The sequence below is a fragment of the Lutra lutra genome, chromosome 5 (genome assembly GCF_902655055.1).
Source record: "Lutra lutra chromosome 5, mLutLut1.2, whole genome shotgun sequence".
In the NCBI taxonomy this organism is placed as follows: domain Eukaryota; kingdom Metazoa; phylum Chordata; class Mammalia; order Carnivora; family Mustelidae; genus Lutra; species Lutra lutra.
The window spans coordinates 50613589-50634993 of NC_062282.1; the positions used below are offsets into that span (position 1 = coordinate 50613589).

Below are 21405 nucleotides of genomic sequence, written 5' to 3' on the forward strand. Positions count from 1 at the left end.
ATTTTTGATCTATAAATCAAATGCTTTCTCTAAAATCCAGTCAAGATTAACTTCTATTTTTTCCCTACTAGAAAATATTTAAAGAAAAAGCAAGTTGTCCAACTAGTTGCAAAATTATTATTAGCAGCAAATTGATCACTGAGAGGTAGAGGGCACTTTTTCTCCTTTCCATTCAAGGAAAAGATGACTAAAAAGCCTGATAGTTTCCATTCCTTACCTATCCAACCCTTTCCAGGTTGTGGATTTCATAACCTAGAATTTATCTTCAACTACGACATCTACTGATGCATGAATCTTAAAGGTAAACAGGACATTGAGAAATGAGGGCTCTGTCCTTATGGTGATTAAATAAACAGTATACAATTAATGATTACTGATTGTCTTCTGTTTCCCACAAACTAGGGTAGATTGATTTCAAAGAAAAAATACATATTTTAGTCATTCTTACTCTGAATACAACTATAACCATTCCTCATGAAAAAGCTCTTCATTGAGTATGAAAATAAGTTCCTCTTCTCTGAAAGACCTACTTTCAAGAGAATTGCTCAAGTTAATCATTACATAAGATGAACAAAGAAGGCAGAATCAGCCTAAAGCCAAGAGTTCAGGGAAATTTTTCTGGGAAATCTGCCCTGGAGCACAACAACAAAAAAACCCACTTCACTCAGTAGTTTCAGTTTATCAATCTGAGAGCCTCCTGTACTTTAAGGTCATATACACACAGTCAAAATGTAGAAAAGAATGTCCATTTTAGCACTCTTTTTATATCAATGTCAGCTTTAATATCTATTTTACATACTTATACTTATCATCAAGTCAAATAGAAATACTTATCTATTGTTTCTATCTGGGAATAATCTGTTTTAGAGCAAAGGCTAAAAAAGTAGGAAAGGCAGATGCATATCCTGTTGGCAAAATCAGTATATCTAGACAAAAATCCATCACATGATAGCCCAGAACTACTTAACTTCTCAGTTTACATAAACTGGCAAATACAAGGATAAAAACCTGTAATCACAGTAGGACTTTAATCAGAAGAAAAACAAAGATTTTTACCTCTAGGTTTTCAATTCTGTATTATTTTCACCTTCATTATAATGGTTAACACAGACTGAATACTGTCTGCTGCACTGAACTCATTTAAATCGCACAGCAGCCCTACCAGTTAAGTAGGACTCGTACTATTAGTTCCATTTTACTGAATAAGCCAACTTAAGTGACTACCCGTCATCCCCAGGCTACACAGCTAGTAAACAGTAGAGCCAGAGTAAAAACCCAGACACTCTGCTTCCACAAATTCACTTTACTTCACTGCCTCTCTGCAGAACACTTCTTCATAATCCCAGATGCTCCTAATTAGGTTGAAAACAGTTGCTACTTAGAAACTATCTAACAGAACGTTACCATGACCACCACTGTGAATGAACTAAATCTTTAATAGAACTAATTTTTATGTAGAATTTTATCTAGCTGTCTGTGGTTGTCAGTCTTACCTGAACCAATTCTCTGTATGCAGACTTAGCAAGGTTATAAGGTACTAAAAGATTAGACCCAAGAAAATAGAGAACTTCCAATCCAGTAAAAATCATAGCAAATTTGTTGATGATAACAATTGTCTCCAGAGGGACAAGGCAGAGTCGTGCTAGCAGGGGAAGCATGTGAGCTGAAAAGAGCCAAATCTGCTTCGTTTTCATGACGCAGGAGCATAAAGTACACACCACCAACTGACCTAAAATGGGGAGAACATATTTAAGATTTGGTATCCACAAAATAAAAACAAAAGACACTGCTAAGAAAATGATGACACAGTTGTTGAAGAAGTCTAATTAAGATCTCTTAGTTAATAACTTAAATCAAATTTTTACCTCACCTGACCAAAATTACATATTCACATGTTCTGTCACTTTTGAGCACCAACTCCCTAGCTAAGTACTGTTATGAAAAAAGCAGCACAAATATCCACTGGTCTTCACCACATTTTGGATGACATATATAATATAGAAAAAGGCTTTTTTAACATCTAACTAAATATTATAGTCATTCAGTTACTACTGTTTATATACAGCTCTTTTTATAAGGGTCCTCAATATTTAACTGTCCTGGTCTATAGGTGATAGCGTAAAATTCCAGAGATAGTTACTTCTCTAAGATCACCCTCCAACAAAACTCATTCTGAGATTTTTCAAGCTTTAAGTGTTTTTACAGGACTATGCAAGCCCTCTTTCTAAATGACTCAATAGTGAAAGTCAACACTAAAAAATTCAAGCAACAAATTCTTCCCAGAGGATTATGTATGATCATTATAGAAGAGTTAGAAAATACAGAGAAATAAAAACAGGAAAAATTTTCAATCTCTTATAATCCTATCACACAAAAATAGCTTGTTAATACCTTTGGTCCATTAAACGAAGCACTGCATAGAGAACCTTAGCATTGTATCTGAAACCTAGGTATGCTTGATAAAAATTAGGTATTTGGGGGCACCTGGGTGGCAGAGGTGTCTGACTGAGTGTCTGACTCTTGGTTTCAGATCAGGTCACGATCTCAGGGTTGTGAGATCGAGCTCTGGCATCTGGCTCCACGCTCAGTGCGGAGCTGGCTTGAAATTGGCTCTCCCTCTCCATCTGCCCTCCTGCTCATGTAAGTTTGCTCGCTCTCTCTCTCAAATAAATAAATATTTTTTAAAAATCAGTTATTCATACTGTTACCCTTTTCAGATTTATTCTATGCATGTGAACATACACAAATGTTTTCTAGGAGATTACAGTGTACGTACGATTTTACAATCAGTTTTTTTCAGGTAATACATATAATGCATGTATGTCTCTCTCTATACCAGAAAGTATATATACATGGTTGTTTTTAGTTGTATGGTTTATTACACTAAATCCATATGACACAGTACTAACATATGTCTGTTTTCAAATAGTTCATAATTATAAAATGTTTTGTTATGAATAAGCCTATACATGTATGACATCCCTGTATAAACTATTTGGAGCACATTTCCCAATATCTTCTTAGACTAAATTCCTAAAAGTGAAATTACTGAGTCAAAGAACTATTTCAGGCTTTTGACACATACACTATCAGACTGCCCTACAGAACAAAACACCCAGTTGTACACAGTGCCCGTTTTCCCAACGACTTGTCAGCAGTAAAAATAATTTAAGGAAGGGTAGGGCAAGGAATATTTCCTAAGCATTTTAAAAGTTGCATTTGCTGACTGCCAATTACAAATAAGTATTAAAAATTATTTGCAATTATTTGGTGAAATGCTTTTTCACATTCTTTGGCCATTTTTACTAGAGAAATGTAGGCTTCTGGAATTCTCTGATCAAGATACTAATTTCCTTTGTCTTATGACTATATATTTTCCCAATGTGTCCATTTGAATATTTTAATACTTTTTTTCTGCTATAGTATAGGATATTTTACTATAAATGGTCAAACCTATCAATCTTTTATTTGATGGTTTCTACCTCTGGTGTCATGGTTAAATCGCTTGGGTCCCCCTACTCAAGATTATACAAATAATCACCTACATTTTCTTTCAGTATTCTTTAATTTAAAAACTAATACATTTGAGGGGTGCCTGGGTGGCTCAGTTGGTTAAGCATCCAATTCTTGATTTTGGCTCAGGTTGTGATCTTGGGGCCATGGGATTGAGCATGGCATCAGGCTTAATCCTAGGATCATGGGGCTTGATCCTAGGACCCTGTGATCATGACCTAAGCCAAAGTCAGATGCTCAACCACCTGAGCCACCCAGATTCCCCCTTGTTATTCTTTTCAATGATCTACTCTGATGACAATACCGCACTGTTCCATTTCACTGACTAGACAAACCTCCATAGATCCCTTTAGAACTTCGTGAAAATTCCTGAACCTGTTATCTGCCAGATTAACTTGAGAATCATTGAGTCAATTTCTCTTCCTTCTTGCCAATGAAAAGCAAAACAATGCTCTGAGATTTTAGTTTTGTGTTCAGTCTAATACTATTAAAAGAATACAAAAATGGGGGCACCTGGGTGGCTCAGTGGGTTAAAGCCTCTGCCTTCGGCTCAGGTCATGATCCCGGGGTCCTGGGATCGAGCCCCACATCAGGCTCTCTGCTCAGCAGCGAGCCTGCCTCCCCCCTCTCACTCTGCCTGCCTCTCTGCCTACCTGTGATCTCTCTCTGTCAAATAAATAAATAAAATCTTAAAAAAAAAAAAAAAGAATACAAAAATGACATCCATTTTTACACAAAGCTGAACATTTATTAAAAATCTACCATGTTGTAACATGTGGTATTTTCTTCCACAAAGTATTAATCTTAGCCTTTAAAGAGCTGATATTTAAATAATGTGAAAAATAGCCATAAAAGCATAAAAGGAGGAAAACCCATATTACTAAAAACAAAAACAAAAAGCAGAGGAAAGGCCATCAATTGAATTATGAGAACATTTTAAAGGACAGAGAATGAAGAGGTAGCAGGCAATTAACTTCACCAGCCACGACTCTTTCCCACACCCTAGAAGGAAGACCAAAGCCTACACCTTGAAGAGAACAAGAACAGGTTCCTGGACACCAAAGCAGAAGTGAGATGCCCATATGAAAAGAGGGGATTAACACAAAAGCCTGCACCCTGAGAGATAAGATCTCTCTAGATATCCAAGCACTGCTGCCTTGTTTATTGTCACACCTTCTAGTCACTAACAACAGCCTCCCCTACAAGGGGAGGTTCCTTTTCGGGGAAGATGATCAAGTCCAAGTAAAAACACATACAAATACTCAAAACCAGCCAATTCCGCTTGAACATCAACTGTGAAACATGCCAGTTGGTAAATCTAAAGATTCCAATCAACAACTTAACTTACTTTAATACAAATGATCAGTCAAGGACTCCTAGGTATTTAAGTAAAACTTATGCTTTAATCAGCCTCAGTGAGGCCTAGGCATCAGTATTTATAAATCCTTGTTTAATATAACCAGGTGTTTCAAATCCAGGTTTGAGAAAACACTACTATCCCATGACACAAAGACCAAAACAAATAGAAGAAAGATCTCAGGGGAAATGGATAATTCAAGGAATCAAAGAAAGCTTCAAATAGATAAATGATATATCTAAGAAATAAAAAGGCTGTCATAGTAAAAAGAAGCATTCAATGAAAACAAGTTCCTGAATATTAAAAATATAAAACAAAAAAGGTACAATAAAAGGTATGGAAGATAAAGTTGGGAAACCTCAGAAAGTAAAACAAAAGACAGAGAGAGAGGAAGGAAAACAGAATAATAAGTAAATTAGGGAGTCAATGTAGGAGGAACATTATCCAGTTGACAGAATTTCCAGAGAAGAACAAAAGAGGTAATAGCAGGGAAGATATTATTGTGACTTAGAAAGGAGAAAGGCCTCTGGAGAACTGATACAGGACTGTGGAGAGGAGTGGTGCAGGAGAGAGCCAATTTTCATCATAAAATTGCAGTAGGTCTTGGCTTTTAAAAATAAGTATATTTCTTTGATTAAAAAATTAGCAAAAACTCGAGGTGCCTGGGTGGCTAAGTGGGTTAAGCCTCTGCCTTTGGCTCAGGTCATGATCTCAGGGTTCTAGAATCAAGCCCCACATTGGACTCTCTGCTCAGCAGGGAGCCTGTTCCCCCCTCCCCCACCGTCTGCCTCTCCACCTACTTGTGATCTCTGTCAAATAAATAAATAAAATCTTTTTTAAAAAATTAGCAAAAATTCTAAAAGAAAGTACTTGGAGGAAATGCTTTTAATATTGGGAATGATTAGGAATTTTCACCCTGGCATATCTTATTTCTCTCACTGTACTCATAGCTGTGATATTTAAATTTCCTTGTTCAGCATGATGTAAACTTCCTCTACACTCTGAAAATTCCCCTAAGTCTATGCCAGCACATTCAGTACTCAACTCTGGGGTTACAGGCTTCATTTATCTTCTTTCATAGAAGAATATGACTCATAGGCTAGGATCCTCTATAAGACCACTCCTCCTCCTATTTAGGTGAAAGGAAGGAGTGGAAATCGTTCCTGCAGCAACAGAAGAACTGGAAGCTGTTTAAGTTGATATGCCTATTCCAATCAGCAATTCTGAATAAATCAAAATCACAAAGTAAGCTCTTAATGTCAGGATTCCACTATTAGAAATAGCTCCAAGAAGTTTGCAACTCTAAGAAATGATGGCGTATTAATATTACTCAGTTTTTCATTAAAAGTTCATTAATGAAATGGAAAAAATGAGTAGAAAGTACTTGCTTATGGATTTTATTTCCAATTAACTGAATCTTAATTGAGTAAACAGAGGATCATAGCCACTGGTAGGAGAATTTAAGGAGATGTTTCAAATTTATACTATATTGCATCATCACAGAATAAAAAATAATACTTGACAAGCTTTCTGACCTAGGAAATATAGCTGACATCTCAACAATTCAAGGGTTGGGGGCCAACAAGCTGCACAGTTGAAAACACCTGCATAACTTTTGGCTCCCCAAAAACTTAACTGCTAACATAGCCTATTGTTGACTGGAATTCTTACCAGTAACAGTCAATTAATACACATTTTGTATGTTATATGTAATACATACTGTACTTTTACAATAATGTAGGCTAAGGAAAAGAAAATATTATTTTAAAAAATCATAAGGAAAAGCAAATACATTAAACAGTACTGGATTTTAAGTGGATGACCCACGTGTTCAAACCCGTGTTGTTAAAGGGTCAGCTGTATTTTCACACAATAGTTACCACTATTGAATATACCAACTCCTAGGATACAGTCATAAAGCAGAATTTTTTTCCTCTTATTGTCTTTTAAAATCCACTCTGTGAAGGAAGACTAGTGTTCCCCTGTCCCTAAGGCAAGTCCTATAATTTTTCTCATCTAGCTGAGGTTATAGTCTCAACTGAACAACAGCCTATACTCTGAAACTGATTTAAAGTTGAGGCTTCTCCCTTACTCCACAGCTCAGGCCTCCTACAGGACTAAAGACTGAAAACCCACAATTGTGAGAGAGGTGGGAAGGTTATGACAGGCTTTGTCTTCTTTCTCTAACAGCACCATTGCCCACTCTTCCTGACTTATCCAGGGTTGAAGCATGTAGGGAAGGAAGAAGGAGAAAGAAGTAGGAAATTCTTCCTGGCCTATGCTCTTACAATGATAGGGTGTGGGTGCACATGAAGCTGGAGCATAAAAAAATCGCCTTGGGGCGCCTGGGTGGCTCTCAGTCAGTTAAGCTCTGACTCCTGATTTCTACTCAGGTCATGATCTCAGGGTCATGAGATCGAGAGCCCTGCGCTGGGCTCTGCACTAGTCATGGAGCCTGCTTAGATTAAGATTCTCTCTCCCACTGCCCCTCCACACCACTCCCCATTCGTACTGGCCCCCCACTTAAAAATTTTTTTTTAACTCCTTGCCTTTTCTCCTGTGCATTTTTGTGGGTTCTTCTGAGATTGTTCCCATCACTGTGGCTCTCCTAACCTTACTGCTTGTTATATACCCTCAGTTTTCAGTTCTTGTCTTAACTCCTGAAAATTCAATCCCCACTGAAGTCTTCTTATTCTTCTAAAGGCTCTCTTAGAAGGACCTAAAAAAATCCCATGGACTCTTGGGGGCTCTTTTCTAGTTCACAGGAAACTAATACCCTTGGCCCACATAGATTAGAAGATACAAGAGAACTCCACAAGACATTTTCACTACATCCATAGTCAGAAAATTCAAGAGCCAGCCAGCCCACTGTTGGCACTGATATCTTATTAGAATTATATTATGAGCCACATTTTAAATTTTTAACCTTCTGGTAGCCTCATTTTATAAAAAGTAAAACAAGAACAACAACAACAAAAACCAGGTGGAATTAATAATATATTTTATTAAACCTAATAAACCCCAAATATTATCATATAAACATTCAACATACATTAAAAAATTAACAAGACATTTTGCAACCTTTTTTATACAAAGTCTTAGAAATTGGGTGTATTAGACTTACAGCGTATCTTAATTTGGATTAGCCACATTTCAATAGCTACATGTAGCTAATTTTAGATGGTGCAGCTTGAGATTTTACAATATCCCCCCTAAGCCACAGAAGACATGTTACTCTCCAAATAGTCTACTGTTGAATTCTTGACATGTGAACGGTTGGGGAGGTATTTCAGAGAAAAGAGCTCTCTACAGAAATCCTCCTTTTCTAATATTCAGCCTTTTATCATCCTCTATATGGATGAGTTTAAGAGTCACAAAATTCGTTTTCTCTCACTTCCTTTTTTGCAATTGTCACAGTAGGTAGGGTCACTTTGGACTGTATCTACACTGTTTGGGGTTATTAGCCACTATGCCTATTTTTAACATTGTGCTACCTAAATATTTCGATCGTGTCCCAAGTTCTTGATGTTTCTGGCAATTTATTTTTGACTAAAGTGATGGCTTTCAATAACAATAAAGAATTTTAAAACATTATATATTTAATTTTAATCTCACAAAGTAATAACTAGCTTTATTAACCTTCCAAATAGTTAAAATATCATTAAAAAATACAAGCACCTATAGACTATGTATGATTTTAAGCATGTAAAGAAGATAGTAAAACTAGCTGATCCCCACCTACACTTTTAGTTCTTTTATAATACTTACCTATTAAGGCTGTGGTAAACCGATTCATGGAGAGAGGTTCTAAATACATTGGTCCTTCATAGGCAGACTCCAGTTCACTCCTGACATAGTCCCTAAATACGTAAAATGGTAAAAATATTTTAGATACACTCCAAGCACATACGGAAAAGAAAAGCAGCTAAAGCACAGTATTCTTATAAAAAGCATAGTATTATGTTAATGACATCTTTCTCCGTATGTATACTGAGAAAAAAATTAGGTATAAAGAATTACGTAAGGATGCACTTCATTTCCTTCTTCTATGCACTGGATCAGAATTTACCAAAAGTGAATTTTATGATGCAGAAAAGACAGCCAAAGCACTACTATATGGGATTTTCTTTCTTCCCAAGGCCTTATTAAATAACTATTCCCAGTAAAAAAAACCACTGAGACACCATCCCTCAACCCTACTGCTCAACTGATAATACTACATCAATAGTATTACATCAAATTTCCCCTCTTTTGGCTCCCTTCCACCATCCTGCCTATCTTATTTTCCCCAAAGTTTTATCCCCACTTGTACTTGTACTTATTTACAAGTAAATCACAAACTAGTTAGAAAACTGGCTAACAGCAGAACAATCCTTAAAAACTATCACTTTTGACTCTTTCAAGAATCTAAAATTAGGTTTATAACATGTAAGTAGGCTACAGATTTATTTTGAAACAAATTTTTTTAAAAGATTTTTTAAAATTTATTTATTTGACAGAGAGAGAGATCACAAGTAGGCAGAAGCAGGCACAGAGAGTGGGAAAGCAGGCCTCCTGCTGAGCAGGGAGTCCAATGCTGGGCTCGATCCCAGGACCCTGAGATCATGACCGGACTGAAGGCAGATGCCCAACCATCTGAGCCACCCAGGCGCCCATTTTGTAGTAAGTTTTAAATCACATCTACTATTTCTTTTAAAATTAAATTCATTTAACATGTGAGTACTGAGAAATAAGATCTAAGTAGGAAAGAGCCTTTACAAACTAAGAAAACAGAACTTTCAGTGCACATCCAGGAAGCACAGGAAAGGAAAATTTAACTTACTATCAGTAAGCTAAGTAGTAACACTAGAAGACTATGGTCTTAAGTTCCTGACAACAGATAAGGAAATTTGTGTAAAAAAATTCTCCTCTTCTTCAATTACTGAATGCTTTGTTCATTGTACTTAAAACAGTTTGAATGTTTCTAGTATATCTGAACAAACCCATGGCTGTATTTACTTTTTTCATGAAATTACTTCCTATTAGGCAATCAAGTTGAAATCCTTTAGGGTAGCACAGCCAAATAAGATATGACCCTTACATAATCCGCAAAGAGAGTACTGCCAAAAAAAAAAAAAAAAAAAAAAAAATCAAAATTAAAAACTAAAATATATTTTATGAATGGAAGTAGTTTGGGGGACAATTATAAAAAGTCAATAATGGACCTAGATTCATGGGTGATTTGGCAATTTTCTATCATTCTTTGATGACTATTTATAGTAAATAATAAATCACTAGTCTCTTTTTACTGAAATTCTCAAGAACAATGATTTTAATGCAGTGGTTGTCAATCAGGGGTGATTTTGACCCTGACAGACATTTTGCAATGTCTGGAGACATTTTTAGTTGTCACAATTTAGAAGGGCTGGGGCTGCTGTGAGCGCCAGATTAAGAGAGCTGCCACAACATTCTACAGTGCATAGGACAGCCCCACAACAAAGGACTACCCAGTCCAGACGTCAGTGGCTGAAACTCTGTGAGAGGCATAAATACTATATATGCAAATTACATATACATACCTGATTACTACATTACTAGGTAACTATCAATGTGAATTTATCATATTTTACAAAGTTTGGGGACAGAAAACTGAAGAATTGAGAGAATTATGAAATATAAATTAAAATACACATAAAAATATCACTTAACATTTACGAAGTCTTTGAAAATACTATTAAAGAAAGAAATTTCTATTTGAAAAGCTCTAACCTGAGTCCTAGGTCTCTAAAGCCAAATAATTTCTTTGTGGCCACAGCAGACCCCCCTCCAAGAGGTCCAATTACAAAGAGGGAAAACCCACAAAGACAAAAAGCAGATTGATGCTTGCCAGGGGCTGGGGGATAGGAAAATGGAAAGGACACATAACGGGTACTGAGTTTTACCATGGGGTGATGAAAATATTCTGGAATTAGATAACGGTGATGGTTGCATGACATTACGAATTTAATATATACCAATGAATTGTTCACTTCAATTTTATGTCAATTCAATAAAAGGGGAATAGGGGTACCTACAAAAGCCCTACTTCTCTCTCAGGAAAAGCCAAAAGTTGCTCCCAAAGGGCTCAGTCCCCAGGAGATCTCTCAAGTGGAGTGGGGGAGGGAGAGAAACTGCAGAGTTGGGTTCCTTGATGTCTTCTCTCCCTTGTTTGCTTTTGTCATCATGTTAGTGATGTTTTATATATAACACAGCAAACTCGCTATTCACAATTTCTTATTGCTGAAACATTTAACGGTTTTGTATTGTTTCCTACTAGTTTACCTTTTTTTACAGCTTTTTTTGCCTTTTAAGAATTCTAACTTCACATAATGAAATTTGTAAGGAAAATTAACATTCTCTATACTTTTTCTTTTAACCTCAAAAAGAATTTACTGTATACATAATATGTTGCTAGCACACTGCTACACTCTGGGAACACTACAACAGACAAGAGAGACACAATCCTGTTAGCCATGGAGCTTAACAAACCAGGAGGAAAAACAAACATCAAACATACTATTTAATCTAATAATTAATTATAGTTGTGATAAATGCTATAAAAACAGAGAATGATTTTCTTTTTAATTCTTTTTCGGTATCCATATTTCATGACTTTGTGATTTGACAAGATTATAGGACACTAAGGGAGATGTGCCTTCCAGAAGAATAACCAACCTTCAGGCCCTAATGACAACACCATGGTATTAAGCAGCTTCCTCCCACTAGCTCTCTATGGTGCAATCCACTAGGACCCTAAGAATAGCTCTCCTCAATGCTGCAACCTCCCTCATTAATGTGAGACCTGAGCCATTGAACCAACCATCCTACCATAGAAATTAACACCTTCTCTAGGCAACTTAGACCCTTTCTCTTTTGTTCAACTCCTATCTATCAAGCAGTCCTTCAAAATCCTCCCTGTTTGGCTGACTCACCAGTAAGCCCCACCTCAGCAAAGAGGGCCAGGCCCAGAAAGCCTGTAATCCCTCTTTGGGTCAGCTGAGCTAGGCTTACCAGAGCCAAGGCAGTGGCTTCAGTGAGGGCTGAACTACTGGTCTCAGAAGGAACAATGAGCTGTCCCTTCTGAAAGAAGAATCTGGACTGCATCCCAAACTGTATGGAAGAACTAAAACAGGGATCAATGTTTGAACAAAGATCTCTATATCTAAGTTATGAACGACTTCACAGCATCCCACGCTGAGAACGAAAACTTGATTACTCAAGTGTCTCAACAGAGTGGGTCACTCAAATAAGACAGTAAGCCAAGTAAGAAGGATCCAGAGAAGGTACTGTGCAAAATTCCATGAGTCTTTTTAGTCCAAAAATTAATCTGATGCAACAGCCATGAAATTCTAATTTTTAACAAAATTTAACAATTCTTTTAAGACTGAATCAGATGAAATGTTCAAAAGCAGTATTTGATTTTTCAATTTTGATTTTTTTAAAGCTGTTTAAAAGTTGGGTTTTTTTTTTTTTTAAATCTAGAACATTTAAATAGTAAAATGTATTAAACTGGTCAGAAGCAAGAATCCCTGCCGTCTACTTATAACTGAAAAAAAATCCTTCCTTTCTTAAACTTTTTTCATTTGTGCAATTTGTGCAATACTGACAATCAACCCCGAGCACTAATAAACTAAACACTGAAAATCTACTTCTCTGATCCCCTGTGCTAGCCTATTCTCCAGTGACTAAAACTGTTTGGGGGCATAAGAATGTATGAGATATATGAAAAGGGCCTCAAGGATAACTTGCAATTAGAAAAATTCTTGCTATAAGGAGAAGCATACAAGTTACAAAAAAAAACAAAACACACACACACACACACAAAGTAACAACAACAAAATCTAGAAGCTTACCAAAACTCACCAACTAACCTTGTAACAATCTCTTGAGGAACCTAACTACCTAGAACAATTTGTACATTCTGGCCACTTAATGCTTTCAAACTGTTAATTCCAGAGAAACCTAATCTACTTTTACAGAGAATTAAGCCGTGAGCTCTCAAAGCTTTCTTATGCAATATGTGCAAACAAAAGGCACTGCAATTTAAGGGATCCCAGGTACTGAGATGTTCTAACACTGGATTTGAGTATCTACTATACCCTAAACAATGTGCTAGTAATCGTTCATTTACTTACACTGTTCTTTCTTAGCTTCTTTGTGACCCCCTACAGAAATATTTAGTGTCTGGAGCAGATAATGTTCAAAAGAAGAAAATATATAAAACACTGAAATGGGTCAATTTTATTCCCGTCAAAATTAAAAGCTGGGTACAGAACGATAAAATTCATTTTAACAATTCGTGTATTCAACAGCAGTGTTCTCAACAGAGGAAAATCTTGTTCCCCAGGTAAGCATATTTGACAATTAGGGATACTCTGTGGTTTCACAACTGCTGGAGAGGGTGTGCTCTGTGATCTAGGGAGCAGAGGCACCAACATACTATAATACACAACTGTCCCCAGTGCAAAGCATGACTCGGCCCGAAATGCTAATAGTCCTGTAACAGAAACCTTAAATGAGACAAACTTTCATGAAATGGGGAGCTTATTATCTGTATTTTACATACAAATAACTTTTGGGGAAGTTTTACATTTGAAATCCTACTTACATACCAGAGACCAGGATGAAAAGGAGTACACTTTCTTTCTTTCTTTTTTTTTTTTAAAGATTTTATTTATTTGACAGACAGAGATCACAAGTAGGCAGAGAGACAGGCGAGAGAGGAGAAAAGGAGGAAGCAGGCTCCCTGCTGAGCAGAGAGCCTCATGTGGGGCTCGATCCCAGGACCCTAGGATCATGTCCTGAGCCGAAGACAGAGGCTTTAACCCACTGAACCACCCAGGTGCCCCAAAGGAGTACACTTTCAATCTTACATGAAACCCAGGGTCTCTTAATTCAACTTACACACATACAAAACAGACATGTTAGTTCATAAATCTAACAATAAAACAAGGAATTTAAGAATACTGGAGCTTAGGGGCGCCTGGGTGACTCAGTTGGTTAAGCGCCTGCCTTTTTTTTTTTTTTTAAGATTTTATTTATTTATTTGACAGAGATCACAAGTAGTCAGAGAAGCAGGCAGAGAGGGAGAGGAAGGGAAGCAGGCTCCCTGCTGAGCAGAGAGCCCGATGTGGGGCTCCATCCCAGGACTCTGAGACCATGACCTGAGCTGAAGGCAGAGGCTTAACCCACTCTAAGTGCCTGCCTTTGGCTCAGGTCATGATCCTTGAGTTGAGGATCCGTATCGTCACCCATAAAGGACTCCCTGCCTGGGAGGGAGTCTGCTTTTCCCTCTGACCCTCCCCCTTCTCATGCTCTCTCTCTCTCTCTCATTCTCTCTCTCAAATAAACAAAATCTTTAAAAAATAATTAAAAAAAGAATACTAGGGCTTAAAAATTTTAGGAGAAAAAACACACACTGTGACGTAAATCAAGACGATACCCCCATAGGAATGGTCATGTCAGTTGTCAGTTTTTCTTTTTTCCCCTATTGTTCTGGATAGTCTCAATTTTAAAGTAGGATTGGTCCTGGAAAATATATTCCTTACAATCACTCAAAATGAAAACACAGTTTAGTAATTTTAAGAGTTAGGAACCTGAAAACATAGAAAATAAAATATTAAATGTTCATACTATATCAACTGAGGTCATGGATTTTCTAAAGTTTAATTCCTCTGAACTATAAGTAATATCCATTCTAGACATATTCTAAAGAAGTTTTTATTCACTTAAGGGTAATCAGCTTCATTATCTGAGGACATGTCTTTTTTTTTTTTTTTTTAAGATTTATTTATTTGACTGGAGGGAGGAGCAGGAGGAGAGGGAGAAGCAGACTCCCCACTAAGGAGGGAGCCCGAAGTGGGGCTGGATCCCAGGACCCTGGGATCATGGCCTGAGCCAAAGGCAGATGTTTAATCAACTGAGCCACCCAGGCGCCCCTATTTGAGTACATGCCTTAAGGGAAAACAGAAACCCAGCTTTTCAAGAGCTTATGAAATTTTCAATTTGCAATAACTTTTTATATAGCCAGTTTCTGACATACCAAATAAATTACTTAAATAATTAATTACTTAAATTAGCCAAATACTGATTTTCCTTCTTAGTACCATACTACACTCTGCCTTGATATAACTAGACTGAATGGTGAAAAATATCTGTAAATCCTATAACTGATAAAGGACTTCTATCTAGAATTGAGATGTATTACAACCCAATAATAAAGACAATCCAATTAAACAATTAGCAAAGGATCTGAATAAACATTTCTCTAAAAAGATTTATAAATGGTAATGAACACATGAAAAAATGCTTAGTATCATTAACCAACAGTGAAGTGCAAATCAAAACCAGATGAAATATCATGTCACACTTACTACAATGGCTATACTAACAGAGACAGATTTTAACAAGTGTTGGCAAGGATATGGAGAAACTGACCCTCATACATTGTTGGTAAAAATAGTACGACTTTGGAAAATAGAATGGCAGGGGCACCTGGCTGGCTTAGCAGGTAGAGCATGCAACTCTTGATCTTGGGGTTGTAGGTTGGAGCTGCATTTGGTGTAGATATTAAAAATAAAATCTTTAAAAAAAAAAAAAAGGGGAGATAAAATAGTACCAGCAGTTCCTCAAAAGGTTAAACACAGATACCATAGATCCAGCAATTTCACCTTAAAGTATATGCAAAATAGTACACAAAACCTACCCATAATGTTCACGAGCACTACTCATATTAGCCAAAAAGTGGAAAGAACCTGTGTCCATCAATAAATAAATGAACAAAATGTGGTATATTCATATAACAATATGATTTGGACAGAAAAAGTACTGATACATGCTACAACATGGCTGAACCTCAAAAACATGTTAAGTGATAGAAGCCAAGGCACAAGACCACATACTGTGTCTATGTGAAATGTCCCCAATAGGCCAATCCATAGAGTCAGAAAATAGACTGACCGTTGTTGTCTAGGCTTGAGGGGAAGGAGATTAATGGAAAATGGGGAGTGACCACGGGTGGGTGTGGGGGTTTCTTTCTGGAGTGATGAAAATGTTCTAAAATCAATCGTAGTGATGGTTTGCATAGTTCTGTGAACATACTAAAACCACTGAGCTGTAGAGCTGTATCCTTTAAATAGGTATGTAAATTTTATCTCATTAAAGCTGTTATTTAAAAAAAAGCTGTTATAAACTTTATAAAGTTGCCACATGAAATCTGAACCATTACATGTTTAAACTAAAACTCAGCCTTAGGATTTCATAAATGTAATACATTCAAGCCTCAATATTTAAAATGTGACATATTATGAATAATTTAAGGATAATACATCCTTGCTTAAACTTGAGACAGCACCATATACTATACAGTATAATAATAAAATTCTAAAACATGCTTAGAATTTAGAAAATTCTAAAACATCTTGAAATTTGTTAGTTTAATAAACAAAACCTAACTCCATAAAATGGGCATTGTCTTTCTTTACATTTTCAAAAAAGCAACTTACCAAAGTAACATATTGACTAAGTAGTGAAACTAGTTCATACCCAGTCTGAATCTAAAACTCCTTTTCTTTCCCCTAACAATGTGCCTCCCTAGGAGGAATAAGCTAACAATCAGAAAACTTACATTCAAGTTAAAGTCTGAGATTGTTCCTTCCCAGCTATTTGCCCACTTTGTTTTTTTCTTCTATAAATCCAAAAGGATTATTAATAAGGATCAAAATGAAATAAAAAATGGGAAATATTTTTGTATACTGTAAAATTTTATTATAATTCTTTTTATTTAAAATAAGTTTGATTTTCTAATAAAAATAAACTTTAAACATTAGAAGAAACTTTCCTATAAATTAAAAATCAAAATCAAAAGTTAAAACTTCCACCAGAAGAATGGTCAGAAAGAGGCTGGTCTTCATTTGTGACATTGTCAGGGTTCTCTTTATCCTTACATAACAGAAGTTTGACCTCTAAAAAAATCTGGATGGTAATACTATATATAAAAACAGAGCTACATGTTTTTCAGCCATCACTACACCATTAAACCACATGGAAACCAAAAAAGCATGAGGGAGAGGGCAGGATCATTGTTTTCTCACCCAGAATTATAATAAAAGCAACAATTTTCATACCTCTATCTTCAAGTTTAGGATTTTGATTAAGGATTTTTGGATTAAGGATTAAGGATTTTTGACTTAGGATTTAGATTAATCAAAGAAACCTATCAACTCTAAAGGGCTACCATTATATAGTGGTACCATGAAATACTCTGATTTAAAGTCATTTTTAAAAGAATGCTCATAAAACACTGTTGCACAATAAAAACAAAACGTAAGAATGTTAGTTAAAATTCACTGAGCACAGGGAGCACTCTTGATTTTGGCCTGGGTTGTGGTCTCAGGGGCCGCAGGATCAAGCCCCATGGCAGGCTCCGTGCTCTGTGTGCAGTCTGCTTGTCCCTTTCCTTCCCCCTCTGCTCCTCCACCCGTTTGCTCACTCGAGCTCTTGCTCTCTAAAAAAAAAAAAAAAATGAGCACTACACCCCAAAAAACAAGTAGTCCAACTAAAAAATGGGCAAAAGACACAAACAGTCATTTCTCAAAGACGACATACAGAGAGCCAATAGACACATGAAAAAATGCTCAGCATCACTCAGCAGGGGAAAGAAAAATCAAAACTGTGAGATATCCCATCACACCTGTCAGAATGGCTGAAATCAAAACCACAAGAAACAACAAGGGTTGTCAAGACTGTGGAGAAAAAGGAACCCTCTTGCACTGTTGGTGGGAATGCAAACTGGTGCAGCCAATGCAGAAGACGGTATAGAGGTTCCTCTAAAATTTAAAAATGGGGGAGCCAGGGTGGCTCAGTCGTTAGACATCTGCCTTCAGCTCAGGTCATGATCCCAGGGTCCTGGGATCGAGCATGGAATTGGGCTCCCTCCTTGGCGGGAAGCCTGCTTCTCCCTCTACCACTCCCCCTGCTTGTGTTCCCCCTCTCGCTGTGTTTCTCTGTCAAAAAAATAAAATCTTTAAAAAAATAAAATAAAATTTAAAAATAGAACTACCCTACAATCCAGTAATCACACTACTGGGTATTTACAGTAAGCTACAAAGACACTAATTCAAAAGGATATATGCATCCCTATGTTTACTGCAGCATTATTTACAAAAGCCAAACTGCAGAAGCAGCCTAAGTGTCTACTGATGGATGAATGGATAAAGGAGATGTGGTGTGCACACACACACACAGGAATATTATCCAGCCATTAAAAAAAGAATGAAATCTTGCCATCTGCAATTTGGATAGAGCTAGAGAGTATGATGCTAAGCAAAACAGAGAAAGACAAGTACCATATGGTTTCACTCATATGTGGCATTTAAGAAACAAAACAAAAGGGAAAAAAGAGAGCGAGAGACAAACCAAGAAACAGACTCAACTATAGAGAACAAACTGAAAGTTACCAGAGGGGATGTGGGCAGAGGGAGGGAGAATGGGTGAAACAGGTGATGGGGATTACAGAGTACACTTATCATAAGCACTGAGTACTGTATAGAATTGTTGAATCACTGTATTGTACACCTGAAACTAATGTAACACTGTATGTTAAAACTGTATTGGAATTAAAAAACTTTTTAAAAAAAGGAAAAAAATTCACTGAGTACTTACATGTCAAAAATTATGCTAAGAGCTTTGTATCTTTTATCTTACTGAATCTTTATAATAGCCCCTTAAGATATTACCACCATTTTACAGGTAAGGAAACTGAGAACTATCTTTCTAGTAAATGACACTGAGGTTATAGAGTAATAAATAAGGAACATGGCATTTGAAACTCTCCAGTCACCCATCCACTTATCCAAAAGATATGGCACTTATAAGTGGCCAGGCACTCATCTACACAAAAATGATGAATCAGAAGCATATATACTCGGGGTGCCTGGGTGGCTCAGTGGGTTGAAGCCTCTGCCTTCGGCTCAGGTCATGGTCCCAGTGTCCTGGGATCGAGCCCCGCATCAGACTCTGTGCTCTGCAGGGAGCCTGCTTCTACTTCTCTCTCTATCTGTCTGCCTCTCTGCCTGCTTGTGATCTCTGTCTGTCAAATGAATAAATAAAATCTTTAAAAAAATAAAAATAAAAATAAATAAATAAATAAAAAATTTTTAAAAAGAAGCATATATACTCTACTGCATTATACTCTACAGACACAATTTTTGCTTAAAAATGAATAAAGATAGAGAAGTATCTCTACCTGGAGCTTGAGCTCAGATTCAGAGGTGTCCTGGGTAAGGCCACAGGAAAAGACTATGTAGGGTTTGGGGCTGGTGGTGCTGCAGTGGGAAGGACATCATGTTGTCTGTGTTAGTACTAGCCCCTGGACTCCTAACTCTAGGCTATGTGGAAAAAGACGCTACAAATCTACTTCATGTTCCCTTGAAGGAGTCCAAGACACAGAGACATACTCGTGTGACACAAAATTAGAAAACTCATGTCTTCACTTTAGGTGAAGCACTGTTAGGATTGCAAGAAATGTAGCACTACCCTGGTAGCTCCAGATTTTGCAACTTTGACACCTGAGGACATACCCTGGGCAAAACAGCAGATGTCAGTGAGCAAAACACCACTTTCCAAGTACCATTTTGAGTAGAGGAAATTGACCAGATAGGAAGAGAGGAATGGAATGTAAGAAGACTGAGTTTCTACAGAGCACTTTGGCGCATCTGAGAAACAACTGGGTAAGTATTGAGGAGGATGAAGGTCCTACTTCAACAACAAGGGTAAGAGTCAGTGACTTTTATTATTTTCACTCTTTCATATCCATGAAAGTGGTGAAAACTGGAAGATATTAAAAATAATCGGAAGGAAATGCCAAAATTTTAACAGGTCTGTCTCTGGGTGGTGTAATTTCAGTTGACTGTTACTGCCTTTAAATTTCTGTATTTCCCAAGTCACCTATAGTGAACAGTGTTATTTTATAATCAGAGAGTAAATACAGTTTCTACATCAACCATTCAATTCTAGTAATATAAAAATGCTATCTTAAGATTTTCAAGCCCACACCAAAATCTGTTTTTCAGACCTCCAGACAGCTACATCTTGTTAAATATGCAAAGTAACCATCATTCTTTTTAGGACTGGGAGTATATTTCATTATGGTTATACATTTCAAACAAGATAAAAAAAATTAGAGGTGCCTGGATGGCTCAGTCAGTTCAGTGTCTGACTCTTGATTTTGACTCAGCTTATGATCTCAGGGTTGTGAGATGAAGTTCTGCATGGGACACTGCACTGGGTGTGGAGTCTGCTTAAGATTCGCTCCCTCTCCCCTTCCCCCACATTTTACACGTGCACTCTCTATAAAAAAAGAAAATAAATTATACCCAGCAAATTTATTTATGCCCATTACATTTACTGTATGGCTTTTAGTTTCCCTGTATTTTAACACTCTGTTCCAAAGGAGGAAGCTCATTTTCCCTAGCAGACCACAGTCTTAAAAATTAGGACTAGCAGACCTAAGCAAACACATTATTAAAAGTTGCAGAACATCTGGGCTATACCATGAACCTCACCAAATAATTTATATAAATCCACTATATACATAGTTGCACCAATTCTCAAGCAGCATAAACTACCTTCCTAAAATAGTGAAAGTAATCAAGTCCATAATTGTTCAAATGTTCTTCAGCTTATCTTTATAAATTCTTTTCTTAGGTAATTTAGAAAAGCTCATAAGTATCTCTGTAAACATAATCTCAAAGCTTACTTCATGTTAAGATCGTTTTTTAAAAGCAGAAATAAAATTTGAAGCATAACCCCAGCTATTAATTCAATACAAAAATATTTATTTAGGAAACAAATACTAAAAAAACAGTTTGGGATACTTAGCAAAGCCATAGCTTCTTAACAGTGCTCATGAAACATAAGTTTTCAGTAATGAAAAACTTTAAATTCAGTCATACATTTCAAAAATGAGGTCACATTCTTACCTGGAGATTTGATGCCCAGCATAGAGGAGCAGGGCAGTCAAAAAATATAGGTAAAGCTGAACCAGATGCTGCCTGGGCAAGGTTAATAGCACAACACTTAAAATATATCCTGGAATAGAAATAAAAAGAGATTATAAATAAAATACAATTCTAATTTAGCCTCCCAATTAATCATACTAAAAAAAGATCTTAAAGTAAATTATTTTACAATTAGGTTTCAACAACTTTGAGTTTTTTACTTCACTACTGAAATAAGTTTAATACAGTAAAAACCATATGGATTATCTGTTGAAAATAAAGCATTTTTCACTTTTTTGTACATTATTCTACTTTATAATCAAAACAACACACAAAGGTACAAAAGGACTCCTCTCATGATCTACCCTTCCTTGATGTCCGCTTATTTGTTCTACATCAAATCTCTTATTCTCTAGTCCAGAGGAAGAACTGTCCTTAATGTCCCTAAGGCTGCCTCTTCCACTTGACTCAAGGTCTTACTTTTCCAATTCCTAAATACCCTCTATCTCCTACATCTTC

At 36.6% G+C, this 21405-nt stretch overlaps 1 protein-coding gene across 1 annotated transcript in view; it reads right to left on the bottom strand.

Annotated features, from left to right (window-relative positions):
• RNF145 (ring finger protein 145) overlaps window positions 1-21405 on the bottom strand; it is a 56219-nt gene that overhangs the window by 20452 nt on the left and 14362 nt on the right. The window contains 3 exon segments of the mRNA XM_047731441.1: window positions 1494-1729; window positions 8639-8730; window positions 20869-20977. Of these exon segments, the coding sequence (XP_047587397.1) occupies window positions 1494-1729; window positions 8639-8730; window positions 20869-20977 (437 nt within the window).